The sequence below is a fragment of the Corythoichthys intestinalis genome, chromosome 17, assembly GCF_030265065.1.
Source record: "Corythoichthys intestinalis isolate RoL2023-P3 chromosome 17, ASM3026506v1, whole genome shotgun sequence".
NCBI lineage: Eukaryota > Metazoa > Chordata > Actinopteri > Syngnathiformes > Syngnathidae > Corythoichthys > Corythoichthys intestinalis.
In genome coordinates this window covers 5827979-5850659 of record NC_080411.1, presented here as the reverse complement: position 1 = coordinate 5850659, position 22681 = coordinate 5827979, and the positions used below count along the sequence as shown (strand labels likewise).

Genomic DNA, 22681 nt, shown 5'->3' with positions numbered 1-22681 from the left:
TATTCACTGTTGCCACTAGAGGGCAGCATATCCACCCAATTAAACAAAAAAGGAAATGCAAAACTTTCAAAACAAACCGTTACAAAGTCACGATAATCATTGATTCGAAGCTTTTTTCTAATCGAGTTAAATGTTGCAGCACAAAAATAGATCCTTAAACCAGTTGGTCACTGCAACCTCATATATGTGTATATATCATATCATAGTCTCAAACGATATATAAACTTAGGATCTATGTACAACAAAAGAACAATTGGCTTGCAAAGCAAATGTCCACTAGCTTAAATGCTCTAAAATGCCAAGTTTTTCTTTTTTACAATGCTCTTAACAAATCGTTCAAACACGTATTCCCACAAAAAAACTGCGAAATATACTTCTAAACTAAATAACAAAGCATAAACATTTTAGCTCAAACAGAAACATACCTTGTGTTGGTCTTAACAGGGAGCAGCTGGATTCAAACATGTTAGAAGAGTCATGGCATATTTACTGTTGCCACTAGAGGGCAGTGTATCCACTCAATTCAATAAAACAAAATGCAACTCTTTTAAAACAAACCGTTAGTCACGATAATTTAACTAATCCTCAAAGCAGCAAAATTTGATTCAAAGCTTTTTTTCTAATTGAGTTAATCGTTGCACCACTAAAATCGATCCATAAACCGGTTGGTCATTGCCACCTTATATATATTTTTAATTAAATTGGGCTTTGCAAGAAAAAGGCCCATTTAGTAATATTTTTTTAATAGCATCTTTTCCGTACTTCGGTCCGCTGCACAGCCCAAACAGTCTTGACCGACCCGTCACCGATCAAATATCAAAATGAGCGGAATTTGCGCACGACACAGGGAATTTTTTTCGAACGACCCTCTCAAAACTTTCCGTTCACACGTAAACATGGATTTTTTTGAAAAAACAAAATATTTTTCATAGCGCTACATGTACAATTTTTGACCAAATCGCATAACTTACACATAAAAAATTCCAGGGCCGCAAGGGGCATAAAAAATGTATGCAGACTTTGGCAAATAATTGCAGTTTCCCCAAAACTGTCCCATTTATTTCTAATGCGCTGCCATTGACAGCCATGTACGTCCAAATTTCCCATTCATTTTCAATGGCAAAAAAAAACATAGATTCTTGTCATTTTTGAGTATTTACCATTACAGCCCATTGACATTTTGAGACCTGATATCAGCTGGACGTGTCTGCGAAATGTCCACAAATCAACCGGAAGTGACCTGATGGATCTGGACCTACCACAACAAAGCCCTGTCATAATTTTTCCAGAAATTGCAGCTCCTAGTTAAATAAGAACTTGTTCTTCAAATATATTAAAAGTCTCCTTTTAATAATCAATTGGTTGTTTTCTCCATCCTCCATTAAAAAAAATAACATGGATATTTTAACATTTTTACCTTTTCTACAGTATTGCATTCACTCTCATTTCTGACAAGATAACGTTTCTTACCTTTTGGCCATCAACTCTTGAGATACGCCTGAAATTATTATTTTTTTTATGCATAAAAGTAGCGCTAAGCATGAGATTATTATAGCTTTCAAAGAGAAACAATACAGAAGTGTAGCAACTTTGACCCACTGGGTATTTTCATTTTCTTATCAAAAAAAGATGGCAAATAGGAACATAGAAAAAACAATTCACACTTGTGAGAGTTATTCAACAAAAACACAATATGATGCTTTAAAAAGCAGATATTGAATATGTATTGTACCGGTGCTATTCTGTTACATGTGAACAACACCAATAAATAACCTACTGTCCATTCACCAGCATGTCAAATTCCTCACGTAGCTTTCAAGTCCACCAAAATGTCCAGTTAGAAAAAGTCAGAGGCTTTCCGCCTCTTGGGAAGCTGTAGCAGATTGTCTGTAAGCGACGACACGTCCGGCGTCTTGGCTTTGTCGGATGTGGGTGTGCCCGAGGGCGTGGCCGCACCGCCGAAGGGCGACTTTAGGCCGACGGCACGGTGGGAAGGCGACGGCGTGTAGCTGGCCCGAAGAGCTTTGTCCGTGTACTTGCTGGACGTGCGGTTGACCAGTCGCTGCAGCGCTGGCGTCAGCGCTGGGCTCAGGCCTTTCGGAGTCAGGCTGCGCTCCCCCACCCCAAGCAAAACAAGTCAAGTCATTTGTTTATCTCAAGTAGGATTGCAACATATGTCGTTACAGATTTTTAATTAAAAGGTGCCCTCAGGTTACAATTACACATGTGCCGATTACCGGTTTCAAGGTATACCGTGGTATGAAAACGTCAAAACCGCAAAAAAATTTCCGTCATTCTAAGGTATTAGCTATTTTTTTATGTCCCAAAAACGCATGGAGAAATCACTCGCTTGCAGCTGTAAGGCTCAACCCTCTTCCACCGGTTGTTTCTCAATGTGTCAGTGAGTCAGCTGTGCTAGGCGATGGCTGGAGGAGGTGAAACTCATGAACTTTTTCCCCCATCAAAGAGAACGAAAGCGCTGATATGGGAATACTTCGGCTACAGAAAAGTTACAGACTGCTGCGGCTTAGTGGAGGAGGGCCAACCGACATGTAAAACATGTTTGCGGAGGGTGGCTGCTGAGGAGGCAGTACCTCCAATATGATTTCACATTTTTACAAATTTACAGGTTAGTAAACACTGTCATGAACGTTTCCCACCTGCTACGAGAGTTAACGCCATCGTGTTTACCGTGTATAGCAGTGGTGTTTTTTTCTCTCTGGCAACTGTCAGTGTTAAGAAAGAGACTGTGTGTATAATGCAGTGGTGGGCCGTCAAAGCCTGCAAAGCCTTCTCTGCTGGCCTAAAAAAATCTGAATCACAGACTGATGTTATTTATATAATTTTTGTCCATGAATATGTATTCAATCATTCCAAATGGTCTGCCTGATTCCTTTCATTGCTATCCCCTTGGTTGCGTTGCATCCAGACTTGTATTTTCATATTTAAGCATTTAACCAATCAAATTCAGCCACTATTTGTTACCAGGCAGGGTCATAGTAAGATGCCTGGGGGGTGGCCTTCGCAATCAGTTCTGCGGGCCATGTAGCATAAAATAAATGGCGATCAAACTGTTGCTTTAACCAATCAGATTTTGAGTTGGCGACACCAAGGCCTCCTAGCGGGCGTATGGAAACGTCAGCATATTCCCACGCTTTGATTGGCTAGTCAGAGACCGTACTAGCCAGAGCTAGCAAACTGCATCTCTAGCAAGCTGCACGATAAATTTAATCCTTTTATAGCTGTTTTGTCAACCGGCAATGGCTGAAGGAGGAGAACAAATGGATTCAGTCGCAGGTTTACTGTCAAAGCCATTTTCAAGACGGACTTTTCAAGAAAAGCGGGACATTGTTAAGCAAGGTCGGGCAACTCCGAAGCTAGCAAGCCTGTCACAACCGGGAAAACGATTTGTCCGCCACTTCCAGTCAGCTAACTATGAGTGGTACTCCTGACTCACAGACTCCGAGGACCGGTGCAAATTGTATTTCTGGGAGCGCTTGTTATTTGCCACTGAGCGAGATGGTGTTTGGAGCCACACTGGATTTGCAAATTTGTCTTGCCTTTCCAAGGCAGCAATGAGGCATCAAAGCACTGCCGGTGTTGCGCCGGTGTTCGGACACTTGCGAGCAACGGTGCTTTCCAAAACTTTTCGGGAAACTAGAGGGGATCTCCAGCTGAGCGAGCAGGTGCGTAGGGAAACGGAGTACCACAACGAAAAGTTGAAGAAAAATAGGGAAATTTTGAAAAGACAGATAGACTGTCATTTTTAGGGGCAAGCAGGAACTTTCATTTCGGGGGCACGATGAAAGCGCTGGATCCAAAAACAGAGGAAATAATGTGGAGCTTATGTCTCTCATTGCCGAGAACAACATGGATCAACATTACCACCAGTCCACTAACAGTCTTTAGTGGGACGTCGGGCAAAATACAAAATGACCTGTTCGCTGCTATTGCTGATCTTCTTGAGGAAAAGAAAGGAGGATGGACTTTGTGTACAAATAATCTGGATTTTTGGTGAGTAAAATGTTGCTCTTTTCTTTAATAATATGCAGTTTTATCTGGTTATTTTTTCATGCGTTTTATGTGTGTCGTGGCTGTACCTGCAGTAGAAGTCATAAAATAGATATTGAGGGTTGGATTGATTAAGACGGAGCATTACTGAAGGCCTAGGTGTGAAATGCACGGCCCGCCACTGGTATAATGTAAACGTGATACAAGTCATGCACACATGGTTTTTATGGAAAATAATTCAATTATTTTTGTTCTGATGGTAAGAATGCAGAGTTGTGGCTGTGGGTTTAGGCTCACCTAAAGGACTGCATTTTGTCTTAATTTTATTTAGATTTTTATTAGGGCTGTCAAAATTATCGCGTTAACGGGCGGTAATTATTTTTTTAAAATTAATCACGTTAAAATATTTGACGCAATTAAAGCACATGCCCCGCTCAAACAGATTAAAATGTACAGTACAGTGTAATGTCCGCTTGTTACTTGTTTTTTGGTGTTTGGCGCCCTCTGCTGGCGCTTGGGTCCAATTGACTTTATGGGTTAGTACCATGAGTGAGCATGGTGTAATTATTGACATCAACAATGGCGAGCTAGTAGTTTATTTTTGATTGAAAATTTTACAAATTTTAATAAAACGAAAGCATTAAGAGGGGTTTTAATATAAAAATTCTATAACTTGTACAAACATTTATCTTTTAAGAACTACAAGTCATTCTATCCATGGATCGCTTTAACCAGTACTTCTCAAATGGTGGGGCGCAGAGCAATGCCAGGGGTGGCGCATGTGACCTCGGGGAACATGCTTTTTTAAAATTTATTTATTTTTTGCCGTACTAGAATACAGTGTACTTTGCACATCCACTCAGTGGGTGGCAGTGGCGCTCTCATTTTCAGAGTGCGCGCAGTATTTTTGAACCAAGCAAGAGCACACAGACGAGATATGAAGAGCTGTGCGCAGTTTTCGAAAGCCGTTTTCTGGCCGGACTCACACAGCGGCCCACTGTACTCTTCGTCTTCTCCGGTTCTCACGTGTCCGCCTGAGAAGTGCCATTTTCGGCTTGGGATCGTCACGGCGACCGCTCTCAACTACGGTTCTCCTTCGGCCACCGAGAGTGCGCTTTTTTGGGCCGTTTGCCTTTTGGCTTTGACTTTTAATACAGTGGGAGATGAGGAAAGACCACTGTTTACTGTGTCTAAAAATGATTATAGCGGGCAGCCGGAAGCCAAATCAATTAAGACGCCACTTAAAGACATTAGACCTCAGTCTCATTGAAAAGCCGCTTGATTGTTTTTCAGCGAAAACGTGCCGAATATTGCCAACAATCGTCCCACTTTGTCAGTGTTATATCAGTAAACCAGTGAGCACTGTTAGCATGCTCAGTGCAAAACAACCCCACACCATAGCAAAAGAGGTGATACCGTGAACAGCGAAAATAAAAACTGTCCTTCTGTCCAAAGACACTTTTTTTCTTCTTCCCAGTTTTGTTTTTTTTCTGTCAATTTTTTTTGGCATATTGTCCTCACGAGTTAATGTTTCTAATCAGTTTGAGTTTTTTCTTTTTTTAATTCAAGCAAATTGATGCGCGTTAAGTCTTTTTTGTTACAAACAAAACAATGTTAATGAAGTTATACTTTATTATAAGTAGGTCTATGGTACTTTTTTTCTTTAATAGAAAAAAAGGACACAATGTTAGGCAGAGGCGTACTTATAATAGTAATAGACAAATTATACTATTTACAGTGGCGGGAGAGAGTTTGGGGGGGGCGCGAAACATTTATGTCTTCCTTAAGGGGGCGTAACAGAAAATAATTGAGAAGCACTGCTATACGTGGACATGCATCAATGATTGAAATTTCAGACCTTTACTTATTTTCTAAGTGGGTGAACTTGCAAAATCATACGTGGTGCAAATATTTGTGCTCCTTACTGTATATTTCTGCTTTTTTAATGTGATTTTTATGATCTTCATGTGATGTAAAGCACTTTGAATGGCCTTGTGTTGAATCGTGCTAGATAAAAGAATTTGCCTTGCCTTGCGAGTAGGGGTGTAACGGTACACAAAATTCTCGGTTCGGTATGTACCTCGGTTTTGAGGTCACGAGTCGGTTCATTTTTGGTACAGTAAGAAAACAAAATGCAAAATATAAACGTGCTAGTTGTTTATTACATACGTTTGTGCTTTCAACAATAGGAACATTAACCTATACAAAGCTAGAATTCTGCTAAAAAAGTAGCGGGTATCTAAAAATAATTCAACAACAATTTGCCTTTCAGACCCTGCGTATTGGTCAGCTTTCTTTTTTAAAGAAAGAAGAAAAAAAGCCCTGTGCTAAAGAGAAAATCAATCCCAATGACAAAGATTTTAACATTCATTCATTCATTCATTTTCCATGTATTTTACAAATGAAATGCCTCAATGAATCATTTTTTTTTTCTTATGAACGGTTTTCAAAAACTTTATTGGTGGATTTTCTCAAGGTAAAGCGCCACACAGAAATTAATAAATTTAATTGTGTAAGCAGGATCTGTATATTATTCTTATTATTTAATTACAGGTGTTTTAGCTCATTTCAATTTATTTTATTTAAATGGGCCATTATTTATTTTATTACGTGTTTATATTTTACAAATGTGATGTAGTATTCATTTATATTGTATATTTTATGTTGCATAACTTTAGTTCCTTTGGGAATATTAGTTCCTACCTGTTTTTTTGTGGTAGGAGGGTTTTGTATTGAACATGGGGCCGTGCTAGTTATTATTCTAGCAGAGAAGACAGCAGTAAATCAACAAAGACAAGTCAACTGTGGCCCGATCTACCACTCAAGAGATCTGATGGACTCAAAAAGTGGGTTACGATTGCATATTAGTTTGAAAATCGACCGGATCCACCGTATTTTTACACGAGTGACTTCCAGTCCCCCCAATCCTAGCTACCGGTAGTAGTATTGACGCAGGAGGGTCGCGTCTCGCGTCAAATATAAACTCTGCTTTTCTTTTCGCGTGCGTCGTGTTGAGCCGCTTCTGGGACGCGTCTAACACGCAGCCGCACTGCGACTGGTGTGCATTGGCTGATTGACTTTAACGCCCGCGTATCACTGCGTTCTCGCGGTGGCCACGTTGTCGCGCCGTTGATGTTTCTGGGTTATACTGTCCTACCGTGTTGGTCCTCATTATAGTAGAGAGGACAGAGTAAATATAATCTACACAAAGAAACTGTAACCCAATCGACTCACAGCCTCGAAAAGTAAGGGTTACATTACATCAGAAACTCGTTCGGTACACCACCGTTCCGAACAGAGCACCACGTACCGAAACGGTTCAATACAAATACATGTACCGTTACACCCTTACTTGCGAGTGCATAGTCCTTGTCTGTGTTTGTGCCTTTTTCGCCCTACTTTTTTCATACGATGGCCCCAAAGAAGAAAGCTGGCTTTTCTAGCAATGATGGTCCAGTATTTTGACGTAAATTTCGACTAATGCGGAAATCCGGGTTACGTCACCAGTGTGAAACAACTCTGTTGTAACTCGAGGACTCCCAGTAATCACTTATTTTATAGCAATGAAAATTCAATGGCTGTTGAAATGGAGCGAACATCTATCGCCGTCAGTCTTACCTAGCCAGGTTCTCAGTAACTTTCCTCAAGGCCTCCTGTTTTTTAGCTCGATTTTTGGCGGCAGCTTCGTTGGCCATCTTCAAACCTAGTCGCTCTCGTCTCCCCGGCTCGGGAATCTGTCAGAACACATCTATGAAGGCTTGCGCAGTTTAAAAATAAATAAATAAATAAAACACGCAGCGGAAGCTCCGGCTACCTTAAACGAAGGGCCATGGTTCCTCTCGGCGTACGGCGTATCGGATCCGTCCAAACGGAATGGCGTGCCCTCGATTTCGCCCCACGTCATTAGAGGTGATTCGGCCACACCTGAGACCAAAAATAATACATAAAATGAAAACGGTGATGATGTTGAAACTACTTGGAGTGTGTCGAGTTGTAGAGCCGGGCGGTATACCGAAAATTTACCGTTACCGAAATTCTTCACGATGACCGAAGTAATTTTGATCATGTCGGTAAATTTGGTAACTTAATAAAACACGAAAATATAGTCTTTTCATTCCGCTTTGACTCTGTGTTGTTCGGCTATGTTCATTCCCCTTTAAGAAAACAGTCAGTGTGCTTACGTATGAAGTCACACGGTTATCAGGAAATCAAACAAACAGAAGCCCGGTAGGCTTACGCTAGTAGCTGCCGTGAATGAGTCGGGCTGAAGGGACCTTCGCCAAACTTTCACCCGACATTAAGTAGACTCTTGGCGGCCTCCAAACAGGCCTTCAACTGCTTTCCTCCCTGGTTCTCACAATTTCAGGAAAGGGTGCTTTCTACTGGTAGCCAGGCCACAGGCTAACGCTAGCGGCTAACGCTACAAATGATCGTGATGGGAGTCTGATAGCGGCTCTAACCTTGTCGAAATGGCTGAACTAAATGAGAGGATTGGGCAGGGGCTGCATCTAGCAATCAGCGTGTCGCGTTATTTTGTATCTGGGTGTGTGATTTCTCTGTTAGCTTTTATAATCGTAAAGGATTCAGCATATTGTCCAACAGTGAAGCCTATAATATGACCGTTTAATAACCACAGCTATTTTTCTGTATGTGCTTGCTTAATTCTGTGTCATTACTGCCACCACAAAATCTTAAATGTTTCATTGGCATAGGACCAATATAGCTTTAATGTAGTTGTGTCTGTGTGGGGGAGTGCATGCATTAAAAAAAACCTATTTATAGAATGTTTTATTTTTAATTCATACTCTATTCTTTGCACAAAGGACACTGCTAAAATTAGGACAGCATTTCACTATTTGCGTCATGTAGATATTTCAGTTTAAGAAAGATATAAAAATGCACTTATAGCTCTAGAGCATATATTTTTCTATTTATTTATTTATCAAATACATATGTTTATACTGGAGTGCCACGTCCAATTTCGTTGTTCACAACTGTTGACAATGACAATAAAGACCTATTCTATTCTATTCTATTCTAAAATGCTTTGGGGGGGGGGGGAAACAAACAAACCTTGAAGTAAACACTTGTATTGAGTAATTATGTCACGTCAGCCATTAACAATAAGTTGTTTGTTTGAAGTTTTCTGTTGAAGCTGTGAGTCATTTGTGTTACACTGACATGTTTGCACAGTCCTCGTATTGATTTTTATAATGTACATTGTTCAAATCATACAAGCTGTTATAAATGTTCATACTCACTTGAATTCTTATTGTTTACAAAAAATGTTTATATATGTATAGACTGCATGTACAATTGTTAAATTGAGAGCTGGTAAATAAATCAACGAGAAACGATTAATTCGTATTTCATGCATTGATTCAGATTTTCAAATTATTTAACAGTCCGCTTGGGCGAATTTATCGTCATTTATCGTTATCGAGGTAAAGCTGCTCAATTTACCGTGATACGTACTTAAGGCCATATCGCCCAGCCCTATCGAATTGCTCACCAGGGGCAGGAGAAGGCGTCCTTTCAAAGCCGTAACCGTTGACCATGGGAGAATCGTGCGGGATTAACTCTTTGCCGTCTGGACCCACTTTACCCTGTTTGAACTGGATCACAACGCACCACAGAGTCTATGTTAGTTTCGTACATTGTTTTAAAGTGCCTGTGACACAAAAAAGCATGTTTATTTCATATTACATGCAGTATTTTATGCTCCTGAATGAAACTGACTGCTGGGATGTGTGTGGAATCGATCGATATATTTATTAAATTTTTTCAATCCCGCGCTATGAAAATGAGTGACTTCCAGCTCCAGTCTCAGGTTGAGGAAGAAAGCGAATGTGACATCAGCTGGGTAACCATCTCACAAGACAGCCATTACTATATTGCATGCAAAAGGATTGCCTGGTACACCAGACTCACCGCTGTTCCAGCTATTGAGTCTGGCCACCATTCACGCGGTTACAATTTCCAGGGCGGACCAAGCCACAGCAAACAGACAGCGGAGTGGACCAATCAGCGATGGGCAGATGTGACGTTAGTAAAATGACGAGGGCAGGACGAGGGACTTGCGCACGGAAGTAAACATACGAAGAGAGCGGAGTTTATTCAACATGGCTAGCGCGAGACGGACTGTTGTCAATGACTCGTGTCGATGTGTTTTTGGTAATTTAAAACTGATTTTACCGTGGATTGGAACATATTCTCGGCTCTCCCGTTCACCATCTGTGTTGCTGTGGAGACGACTTTCGACGCGCAAGAGTGACGTTGCTCGTTAAAAACACGTCACGCAAATAAACGAATCTGATTTGTCGATTGATTTTGTACCTGCTCAAGAGGCCGTTAATGGACTGGTTCCCAGACTATACTCTCAGTGTTTGAAAAATACAGGGAGAATAGTCTGGCAGAGCCAGGCAAGCAAAAGGACTGCGGATTCAGCTGATTTTGCGGATTAATTTGTTTATTTTTTGAGTCACGCCAGCCCAATGCACTGCAGGCTTTTGTTGCTACACCAGGGAGAGAGGTGTGAGGCTTTTTAGATTTTCAAAAGATACTTGTTCACCGCGACGGCCAAAATGCGTCCGACAACCGAGGAACCATTGGACGGACAAGGAAGTGAGTGAGCTTTGTGTTTTATATTATGTGAAATACTGGGATAATGGCAACCGTTTTAATAAGGAGGTGGCTTGCATTTTGTGGGTGATAATACTTTTGTTTTGTTGACATTTTAAGCGTTTCCTCTTCTCTCCCCGGTGACGAGCACTGCCTGCCCGCCGGGGCGCAGCAGAACGACGAGCCCTAACTTGCTCACCGCCGGGGGCTGGCCGATCGGTGAAGACGATCCACCCCGCAGCCGTTTGTGACATGAGTCGGGTAGTTTTGTGTGATTTTTCGTTTTCAAATGGCGTGAAAATGAGTTGGAAAGCAAAAACTCATTCTGTGGCTAATGTGGCTTAACCGAACGTATTCTTCAGATTATAAAACTAATCAATAACTTTTCACATGCAGGGAGGGGGGGTGCAAAGAAAAAAATGGACAAAAACAGGAATTTCTCGGAAAAAAGGATTGTACTAAACCAAAGAAAACACACGCATTAAATTAGTACTGCAACGATTAATCGATTAACTCACGTAATTCGATTAGAAAAAGCTTGGATTTAACTTTTGCTGCTTCGAGTATTTGTTTAATTAGTGGCGTTGTAATGGGTTTTTTTTAAAGTGTTTGCTTTTAGTTTTATTGATTTGGCTGGAAACATCAAATCAGCTGCTCCCTGTTATGGCCAACATAAGGTAAGTTAGTTTTTATTTGAGCTAACATGTTTTTTATGCATTCTTAATATAATTTATTGGTGTATTTAGCTGTTTTTGTGGGAATATGTGTGAACGATATTTGTTTTCCTTCTTTGCAATTGTCGCAACTTGGTATTTAAAGCAAAGTGTTTTTTTGTTTCAGATTGGCTGTGAACACACCAGAGGGACTTGTGAAACTGCTTATGAATGAGGGCGACACAACTCATCATATTAATCTCAATTTGGGTAATCAATAGATTAAAATGCTTATAGTCAGGAGCATCTTAAATGCATTTTTCTTCTCAAAACCTTACAACATTGGTGTGGCCCGCCTCATAGTAAAGTGTGCTCTAAAGTACCGAATTTATGGTATTTCTTCAAATCAATCGATGGACACGTCACATTGTGTGCATTTCACCTGTGCGTTAAGTGCAGCTGCTTGCTGAATCTGGCTCTTGTTTAGCGCTTTGCTGAACGGGTCGCCGGTGAAGCGCGTGTTCTTGTGAACTACCTCGCGAGGTTTCTTGAAGATCACCTCATCGTCTGGGACGCCTGACAGCAAAGCGAAAAGATGAGTGACATTTCAATGTGGCATTTTTTTTGTATTCATCTTACCTTCCGGATAGTACATCAAGGCATTCTTGGCTTTATATTCCCACGTTTCCAGGCCGGCTTTTACACACTGCAGAGCGGCCTTCTCTGCTTCTGGTAGGGCGAGGTTTGACTGGTGACGCTGGGGTAGAATCAAATACGGTTTAGAACGTAATGTAACGAGCATATTATTACGTCATTGGCAGCCAATGAACTACAAACCTTAGCAAAAAAGTATGGAACCACCAGTCTCGGATGAGCACTCAGTCAGAAATTTTTTCATATAGAACAAACATCATCACCTTGACAAGAGTCAAGAATCTGCATTGGACAAGGTGATGATGCCGGAACTTTTGTTTGGTGCTGTTCCAGTGAGATTTACAAAGATGACTGCCTGAAGAAAAGATCAAAATTCCCTCAGTCTTTGATGATATGAGGCTGCATGTCATGCAAAGGCACTGGGGAGATGGCTGTGGTTAAATCTTCAATAAATGCACAAGATTACATTGAAATTTTAGACAGCTTTCTTATCCCTTCAATTGAAAATATGTCATTTTCCAAGATGACAATGTATCATGCCAAAGAGCTAAAACTGTTAACTCTAGAGATATCCCGATCGATCGGGTCCGATTACGTCATTTTCAAAGTATCGGAATCGGCAAAAAAATATCGGACATGCCTTTTTATAATATTTATATATATTTATTAGGGCTGTCAAACGATTAAAATTTTTAATCGAGTTAATTACAGCTTAAAAATTAATCAATCGTAATTAATCGCAATTAATCGCAATTCAAACCATCTATAAAATATGCCATATTTTTCTGCAAATTATATATGTATTCTGTAAAATAAATTGTTGGAATGGAAAAATAAGACACAAGATGGATATATACATTCAACATACGGTACATAAGGACTGTCGAGGGCATTTCACTCTACTGTCATTTAAATCTGTCAATGCTGTCCTCACTCCGAAGCGTCTACTTTTTCCAAAGCTAGACAGCTAGTGAACGACGCCTTAATAATCAGACTTCTTCCTTTTTCATCTGATTTATTAATAAAATGGCCTCAAACCATTGTCCTCTTTAAACTGTCGTAAAACTACAAAAAAAAGTACACAAGCATTGCATTAGCAACAACGTTAGCTCAGCACGCTATACAGGTTCACTAAACATAAACAAAAAGCGTCTCATACAAAAAATATAACATTTCGCTTACTAACATAATATGTACATTCTTTACAACAACCATACTTACGGACAAATCTTATCCAAGGATCATATAAGCACAACATTACAACGTAGGCGTCAGCCCGAGACGTCGTGCAGCCATATTGAACTGGCAAGGAGACAATAAACCATGTCGCAAAGCGACCACAAGAGTTCGCTTTTAGACAGCACAAAAAGCCTTGCTGTAAAATTTACCAAAAGGCAGAATACTGTCTGAGCGGGACATGTGCGTTAATTGAGTCAAATATTTTAACGTGATTAATTAAAAAAATTATTTACCGCGCGTTAACGCGATAATTTTGCCAGCCCTAATATATATATATATATACAGTGGTACCTCTACATACGAAGTTAATCCGTTCCAGGACCTTGTTTGTAAGTCGAAATGGTCGTATGTCGAGCAGGATTTTCCCATAGGAATACATTATAATTCCATTATTCGTTCCACAGCCCAAAAACCTGCACTAAATGCTTAAAAAATACTGCTGGTACTATTACAAATGGCAATTACACATAGCAAAACAAATAAATAAAAAATAAAAATCGGATTAATAATATAATAATAATAATAATTCCTGTAATAGTGTAACGAAACGGGTTCTAATAAGGCGGACGTTTTTTTCTGTACCTGAAGGCACCGCGTGGCTGACGTGACAAAGAGGGAGGGGAGCGGGTGAGAGTTTACTTCCGCTTTCAATGCTTTCTTGAGAACACCGTCAATTGCGGCAGACAGCAGGCGTTTTGTGTTGAATAAGTTGTGAAAGAAATGATGAAAACGTGGCGAAACTGGCGATTTCTCTGGAGATGTTACCACAATAAGAATTGTCAGCTTAACTTATAAAGACTGGCGAACGATGGTCGGAGGAGGACCGTGGAGATGTATTGTTGAGCCATTTCACCCCATGCTCATATTTTTCTGTCATTTGCATCTTCATTTAGAAGGTAAGCGTCAACTTTTTCCTTGTTTCACCACCTGTACCAACCTTTTCTGAAACCGGTGTTGATTTGTCACACAAGAAAATCCGCCGTGCATTCGTCTGCGGTAGTGCCATTGTCGTCGTATTTCGAGCATGTCGCCGGATGTAGAAACAAATGGTGAGTCAAATTTTACGTCGGATGTCGAAAAGTTCGTGTGTCGAAGCGATCGTATGTAGAGGTACCACTGTGTATGTGTATATATATATATATACTGGACTGTCTCAGAAAATTAGAATACACAATATTCTAATTTTCTGAGACAGTCCTGTACATTAATCCACCATTTAAAGCAGGGGTGTCCAAACATTTTGCAAAGGGGACCAGATTTGGCGTGGTAAAAATGTGGGGGGCCGACCTTGGCTGACGTCCTTTACATAGAACAATATACAGGACTGTCTCAGAAAATTAGAATATTGTGTATTCTAATTTTCTGAGACAGTCCAGTATATATATATATATATATATATATATATATTTTTTTTTTTATTAAATCGTTTTCTAATTGAATTTAACGTTATAGACATAATATGTTACACTCATCCAGAGCCTTTAGTTTAGGCTTAAGGTAGGGTTATCAAATTTATCCCGTTAACGGCGGTAATTAACCCTTGAGAGTCGAAGGACGCGCCGGCGCGTCCTCAGCGCACGTCGTCTTTGAAGCGCCCTCACGTTTTAATTACGTCACCCACATGCCGTTGGTTGGTCTCGTTTTAAAGTGCGGAAGTTGCGGGTTTACTCTCGTTATTATTTGAAGTCAATCGACCAACTAGAACGTGAGATATTGTCATTTAAGTTTTATAGTTTTATTGTCCTCTCAAAAAAACATTAAAACGCTGCATGGATCATTTGTTTATGTCTATATTTCCATCATTTCTAGTCCTTTTTCAAAACGGAAGCTCCATGAAAAAAACAAATCAAACGAACCCTTTCGAAGTCACAGTGGAAGCACAAAATGCGTTTTTTTTTTTTATTTTTTAATAAATATAACTGCGGTGCGAGGTTCAACCGAACGAGAGGGAGGAGTGTTCTGAAGCAGTGAGGTGGCGAGCGACGGCCAGTTGGATACTGCTGGATCGAGCAGCGACTTTGTGTGACTTTGACAATGAACGGAAAACTAAATTTAGCGCAAGCAATTGTGCTTCTGATCAACTTGAGGAAGAGGATGGTCCAAATTCGTCATCATCGTCTTCTTCGGAAGAGTCCTCGAGTGAAGATAGTGACGGATTTGAACACGTGGGTGACGCCATCGACGAGCAGAGGTAAACCAACTCACTCTTTTTTTTCATGCTGAAAACGTTTCTTTTGAAAGTTTCTTTTGATATTGCAAGACAAAGTTAATTTTGATGCAATATAAGTGTGTGTTTGTGTATATAATAATAAAATGTGCATATCAGATCAAAGTCGTACGTGCACTGTGTGTATCCAAGGCAGGAATTTATAATTGTGGTGTTCTTCTTTCTATATGAAGATTAGGGATGTAGCACATATTCAGCTATGGTATTCTTTCTATTGTCATATATATAGATTTCCATTATTATTTATTGCTGTATATATATATATTTTTATACTTTATTATTTTCATAAATACTGACTTTTTTTCATGTACATTTATAGTGACAATGAAAGTAAAGTGAAATGAAAATGGAAGGGTGGAAAGAGGACCGACACCCCATGGAAGTGTGAGCTGTGTGATGTAGCCGTGTCTAATTCCAGGACGAAACTGCTTTTCGGAGTGGCATGACTGAAAAAAATTTAACTTGTTTATTGTAAATATTTTTTAAAATGCTTTTCCCCCCCAATGTTATATATATATTTTTTCCCCACATCAATCTTCTCAATTTGTGTATATAAATGTGTGTTCAAGAAGTTTGATTGTGTGTACATAGTTTTCATCAGGCGATGGGCCGCAATACCTAAACTCATAAAGAGATGGCCTCTAAACACCTTTTGTGTTAGATGGTATATATTTTTTCACTGTTCTTCACTGTTAGGTCTGCTGTATATAACCTGTTTTGACTGGAGCATGTATAAAGGCAAAAAACGCCTATGGCTATACCTGTTGTTTATGTTGAATTGTCAAATATAAGACTATTTATTCTAAATTTTTTTGGTTGAATGTTCATCCTAACATGTTGAATAAATATTACAAAGTTTCAAAACGGTTCATTACGCATGTTTGGTTGTCAATTGGACATCAATATTAAAAATTTTGACAAAACGATTTTGGAATTTTTGGTCTTTTTGGGCCCAAAATGATGATTTATAATTGATCAGTGAAGGAAACAACAATTTGGACATGAAGTTCAAGGTGTCACAAAAAAAGGGACCAAACCAGGCCATCGTAAACAATTCTTTCTTTGAAATATAAAGGCAACTTCAAAGGCATGCAAAATCAGACAAAATAGGCCCAGACCTTAAAGGGTTAATTTTATCACGTTAAAATATTTAACGCAATTAACGCATGCGCTGCACGACCCACTCACATATTGTCGCGTTCAATCTGTAATGGCGCCGTTTTACCTATATACAGAGCTAAAAGGCAGCGTAAAATGAGTAGAGTGAATTTTGGCGGCCTTTGGAGCCTTTTTTTAATTGGCTAAAGCCTTACAATCCCTCTCCCCACGATTAGAAATATCGTGGGAAGCAATGTGGGGAAGAACGGTAGTAATTGATCTTTTTCTTAACACCCTATGTTATTTCCCAACGCAGAGAAGATATATCAATTGGTACCACTACGCACAGTCATGGTTGCACTTCCCATCATGCATTTGGGCAGAACAGTTAAATGGCTACAGTATAATTTACTGAAAGCTCAACAAATACACTAGATGGCAATATCTAGTCCCAATATACAAAGTCACATTTATCCTTTAAGAATTACAAGTCTTTCTATCTGTGGATCCCTCTCACAGAAAAAATGTTAATAATGTAAATGCCATCTTGAGGATTTATTGTCATAATAAACAAATACAGTACTTATGTACTGTATGTTGAATGTATATAATCGTCCGAGTTTCATTCATTTTTTTTCTTAATGCAGTGCCAAAATGTATATGATCGAGAAAAATTATCGGGAATGATTGGAATTGAATCGGGAGCAAAAAAAAAAAGCAATGGGATCAGGAAATATCAGGATCGGCAGATACTCAAACTAAAACGATCGGGATCGGATCGGGAGCAAAAAAACATGATCGGAACAACCCTAGTTAACTCATTTGCTCCCAAAAATATATAAATACGTTCTATTTTTAATTGTTTCAGTGTCCCAAATACGTATTTATACGTCTTTTATGTTTTTTTTTTTTTTTTCAAAAAGACATCTCTGGGTCATGATTCAATTTAGCTTCAAAGCACAAAGCTGAAAATCCATTTTAAAGCAATAAACTGGCCACTGGAGGGCAGTAGCGCATTTGGTAAGACCCGCAACCCGATTCAACGGCAACGAACAGCCAAGCCGCACGGCCGGGCGCCAGCGGAAGACGACCGAATGGATGCCAGGCGACGGACGACCGAGCAGAACAACCGAGAGGACGCCCGGGATGCCAGGCGCTGGACGACCGAGCAGAACGACCGGGACTACTAGTGCAGCGGACGATGCCTTTTGAGTCCGTGCTGCTTGCGAGCAGTGCCCGCAGAGACTCAAAAAAATTCATCTTTATGAGACAGACTGCGATGAGGGAAAAGTTTAACTGGCTGTCGCAGCCAGAACAGCATCATCTTTCAGTTAGTTATGTGTAAATAAATTGTTACTTTCCTATCAAAAGCTCTATTTCTTTTGTTGTTCATCTTATTTTGTAAAAGGAAAACATTATTCAGATGTTTGGGATGTAACTAAAGCAAAAAATAGCTGTGTATATGTCAAAGTTATGTTTGAAATGTATGCTTTCACAAAAACCTCAATTTCTCCGTTTTTTCATCAGAAATTGGAAAATTCCTCAAACTAAGCTATTTTATAATGCTGATTTCTAAAGAATAGAAAAAGATATGAACTAACTTTTTTTCAGCTGAAAGAAGAGAGTCTGATCTTTCTTTTGGTGGGTTCCATGTTTATATAGCAATAGCAAAATCAGTCAAAATCCAGTAAAACGGCCGGGAGCGAAGGGCCTTGCTCCGGTGAAAATGGCTGGGAGTGAATGAGTTAAAGCATTCCTAGCAGAAAGAATAAAAGGTCCACATTAAAGCTCCGACCTGCAATCATGTTCTGGCAATTGCAATCAAAGAGAGTTGGAACCAAATTGATGAAGAATACTCATCAGTCCGTGCATCAGAGACTGCAAGCGGTCATAAAAGCCAGAGGTGGTGCTACTAAATACTAAAGATGTGTTTTGATTGTTTATTTCTTTGTTTGTTTCTCATGATTCCATATTTTTTCCTCAGAATGGAGCTATTCCATATATATTTCCCTGCACTTGCTCTATAAAAGTACCATTTACAGACTGCCACAATCTTTTTTTAAATGCTAAATAGTTGCATTTTTTAACTGCTGTAATTTTCGCACTATAAGGTGAACCTGACTATAAGCCGCCACCCACCAAATTTGGCACGAAAACAGCATTTGTTCATAGATAAACCGCACTGGACTATAAGCCGCAGCTGTCCTCACTGTATTATGGCATATTTACACCAAGAGATGTTAACCGGTAACACTTTATTTGACAGCGGCATCATACGACTGTCATAAGACCAAATGAACCACCATAGCTTCAAGAAGCTTCATTTGGCCATCACTGCTCCCTTTGAGGAGACAGTCAACCTCTGCTGCCACCTGCTGTCAACACTGTTGTTGTCCAACATGCCTCCTAACATGCATTGTAGCGCTACAGATGTAAATAACATTCAAAATTCATGTTCTGTGCTAATTATTTTTTCATTTACTGTTCCACTTGTTTTATTAATAGCTATTTATGGTGTTTGGTAACAACTTTATTTGACAGTGGCGCCATAACACTGTTATTAGACAATCATAATTATGATATGACACATTAATGAATGCTTATAACAGATGTCATTTAGTAGTATCTGGCAAATTATCTCACTTTTGAATTCATGTAAAAATTCTAAGGTGGACATAAATGCAATTAGTGACTTAATTTGCTGGATGACACTTAATGACATCTGTCATAAGCATTCAGTAAAGCCCATGATAGTGTCATGTCATCATTGTGATAGTCTTATGACAGTCAAGTGTCAGACAGTAAAGTGCTACCTCGTAACCCAAATAAATCAACAAATATCACTGGACTATAAGCCGCAGCATTCAAAATGAAGGAAAATAGTAGCGGCTTATAGTCCGAAAATTACGGTAATTCATTATTTTTCCAAGCTTTTTATCAGAGTTTGTTCTACATAATAAAATGTCTGAGTGAGTGCTCGTCCAAGACTGGTGATTCCATACTTTTTGCTAGGGGTTGTACTTACGGACCTGTTTGAACTCTGCTTCGGCCTCGTACAACCACGCGTGCTTCATCTTCTCCTTGTCATCAGCCAGCTCCATGATCTGCTCGAAGGACGAGTTGTCCTCACTGGTATTTCTGGCAAGGAAGCGATCCAGTGATGGAAGTTCCTTCTCCTCGCCTTTGTCGCCTACCACGCTTTCTACGTAAATCCCCACAAAAAAAAAAAAAGCAGGCGTCAAACGTGTGTTTTCCGGATGCCGTGCATCTGAGTGACTTACCAGCATCTGCGCCTCTGTTGGAAATGGACGGGGAACCTGCTCGGCCCACTGGTGTCTCAAAGCTAGCCGGCGTCACATCTAATGCCGCAAATTAGTAAGTGAGCCGTCACAATGTTTAAATCAGCCATAATAAGACAACGCAGTCTTACTCACATGGCGCCGAGGACTGGGGTGTAGTTTTGGACTTCCCATAGCGGATGGAGATTTCTCGCATGCGCTCTAGGTCGCCGCTCTCCTCTGCGTCGAGATAGTCCTTCTGAGCCTGCAGTTTAGTCACATCCGGGAAGAAGTCTCTCTGGACGATTTTCTCCAAGCTCTTGAAAAAAAAAAAAAAAAAAAAGTTCAAAACAGCTACGCGAAACTTGTTGTCAGGCAAAAATGGAGTTAGGTTTGCCGTCAAATTGGAGCCGGGCGATATACCGAAAATTTACCGTTACCGAAATTCTTTACGATGACCGACATAATTTTGACCATGTCGGTAAATTCGGTAATTTAACAAGTATTGCTGCAATGATTAATCGATTAACTCGAGTATTCGATTAGAAAAAAAGATTCAAAATAAATTTTGCTGCTGCGAGTATTCGTTTAATTAAAGTGGCTTTATAATGGTTTGTTTTTGAAAGTGTTTGCATTTAGTCTCATTGATTTGGTTGGATACACTGCCCTCTAGTCTGCCTCATTTTACATGGCCAAATCCAGCTGCTCCCTGTTAAGACCAATATGAGCTAGGTTTTTCTTTGAGCTAATGTTTTTTTAATGCATTCGTAATTTAGTTTAAAGTTCTATTTAGCCAATTTTTGTGGGAATGTTTGTCTGAACCATTTGTTAAGAGGTTGAAAAACATCGATTTAGGCATCAAATATGGATCTGGCGAATGGATAAACTGAAGCTTTTCCACATAACGCCTTTTATGCAACGCATCAAGTGAGTTTACGGCATCCGAAAGCACCGGGTCTTCCATGAAATGCATTATAAATTGCTCGATCAATTGAGACCATTGATAATACAGACACAAAATGACGGACAAGGGGGCGGAACCATACAGCGAGCACGTGATTTTGTGACGTCGGTGGGTAGGGTCTATAAGTACTTATCGCCCAGCCCTTGTTCAAATGATGTGATAATGTGTCTAAACTTGGGCTGCAACAAACGACTAGCCAATGTATTTTTATAGCTTAAATGTTTTATCAGTTTTTCGAACTTATTTTTCTGTTTATTGTTTATATCCCATTTACATTAACATGAGAATATTTACAGGCAACATTGAAACTACGCATGCGTAATAGTGTTGACACGAATGCTCGACGTTTGCCGCGACCTACCTCAATGTAATCCTCCTCGTTGAGGACCTTTTTGCGTGGCTTTTCCGCGAGGGTGTCTGCGTCGGTGGGTTCCAACCTGACGACTTCGGCGGTGAGGGTGGCGGGCACCAGAGTCCCGCACAGGGCTCTCCTGACACTGGCGCTGCCGTCCATGGTGCTGCCACCGTAAAACTCGAAGCGGCTAGGCTAACTGGTTCCCTCAACGGCCTTGTAACGTTATCTAATATCGACACAATCGTATGAACCAGATGTTTAAAAGTCTTCCTCTTTCTTTGTTTTATCCGTTTCGAGCGAAATGGCCCATTTAATCCCGTGGCACAACAACAAGCCCTTCTAATTCGGTCCCCAAAACACAATTCATCCGGAAGTTGCTGTCCTTTGTCTTTTTCCGGTGTGACGCGACACTCGACTGCCATCAACAGGACAATAATGGAACGACCATGGTCGTCTGCATGAGGTCTGCGGTAACGAGGGCGTCACTTTAAAAAGGTATGGAAGCCCATTCCCGCCACTTAAAAAAAAAAAAAAAGTTTTTTTTTTTTTTTTTAAGTGGCGGGAATGGGCTTCCATACAAATCGGCTTCTTGTTTTGTTAAAAAAAAACGTTTTCATACTTTTTTTTTTTTGTGGCGGGAATTCGCTTCCGTAACAAGGCGTCCATTTTGGTCATTAAAAAAAAAAAAAAAAAAAAAGGAAATATTAGCAATTTAAAAATTATTAATCATTATTGAATACATTAATACAATTTTAATAAAAAAAACAATTAATGAAATTAAAATGAATAAAAACAGAAATACAAATTGAACACAGCCCCAAGCAGGGCTGGATATAGACCCTACCCACCGACGTCACAAAATCACGTGCTCGCTGTATGGTTCCGCCCACTTGTCCGTCATTTTGTGTCTGTATTATCAATGGTCTCAATTGATCGAGCAATTTATAATGCATTTCATGGAAGACCCGGTGCTTTCGGATGCCGTAAACTCACTTGATGCGTTGCATAAAAGGCGTTATGTGGAAAAGCTTCAGTTTATCCATTCGCCAGATCCATATTTGATGCCTAAATCGATGTTTTTCGACCCGCTGTCTCCGCCGTATTTGCCTGACATCTGCTAGCTACCCTGAACTGTACAACTATCTTGTCCACACAAAATCAGCCTATTCTCACGAAAGTTTGAAAAACTTAAGAGCTTGGAGGCTTATAAATACTTCGTTGCTGGTTGGGTGAAACAGGTCCTCGTCCACGAAAATTCGGCAGGAATCTATCTTGTGCTTGGAAAGGTGAGTTACGAAATTTTCAATTCAAAATCTTTTGTTATTGCTAACATCCACTGTCAAGTCTAATGTATTTCATGTCGTTTGTCAATGGAGTTAGGGCTTTTAATGTTTATATGGTTTAGCGATAGCACTCTCACTACATACATACGTGTATGCGATTAGCCTAGCAATGATCTTAATTGTGGTTGTCAGCCCAAAACCCTCTAAATATATATTAAATGCATCTTACCAGATATAAAATGACTACTACATAATCTGTGGTAATCGTTTGGAGCCCAGTTTTCTCGTCGAATTGCAG

At 39.9% G+C, this 22681-nt stretch overlaps 1 protein-coding gene across 1 annotated transcript; it reads right to left on the bottom strand.

The window, feature by feature from the left end:
* Positions 1-1329: 1329 nt before the first annotated feature.
* ess2 (ess-2 splicing factor homolog) lies at positions 1330-21547 on the bottom strand. The gene is made up of 10 exons (XM_057819803.1): positions 21107-21547; positions 19938-20100; positions 19785-19862; positions 19533-19705; positions 11925-12042; positions 11728-11861; positions 9524-9626; positions 7826-7935; positions 7630-7745; positions 1330-2108 (listed from the first exon to the last, which is right to left on the bottom strand). The coding sequence occupies exons 1-10, from the start codon at positions 21257-21259 to the stop codon at positions 1838-1840; spliced, it is 1419 nt and encodes a 472-aa protein (XP_057675786.1). The 5' UTR covers positions 21260-21547; the 3' UTR covers positions 1330-1837.
* Between the last annotated feature and the right edge of the window lie 1134 nt (positions 21548-22681).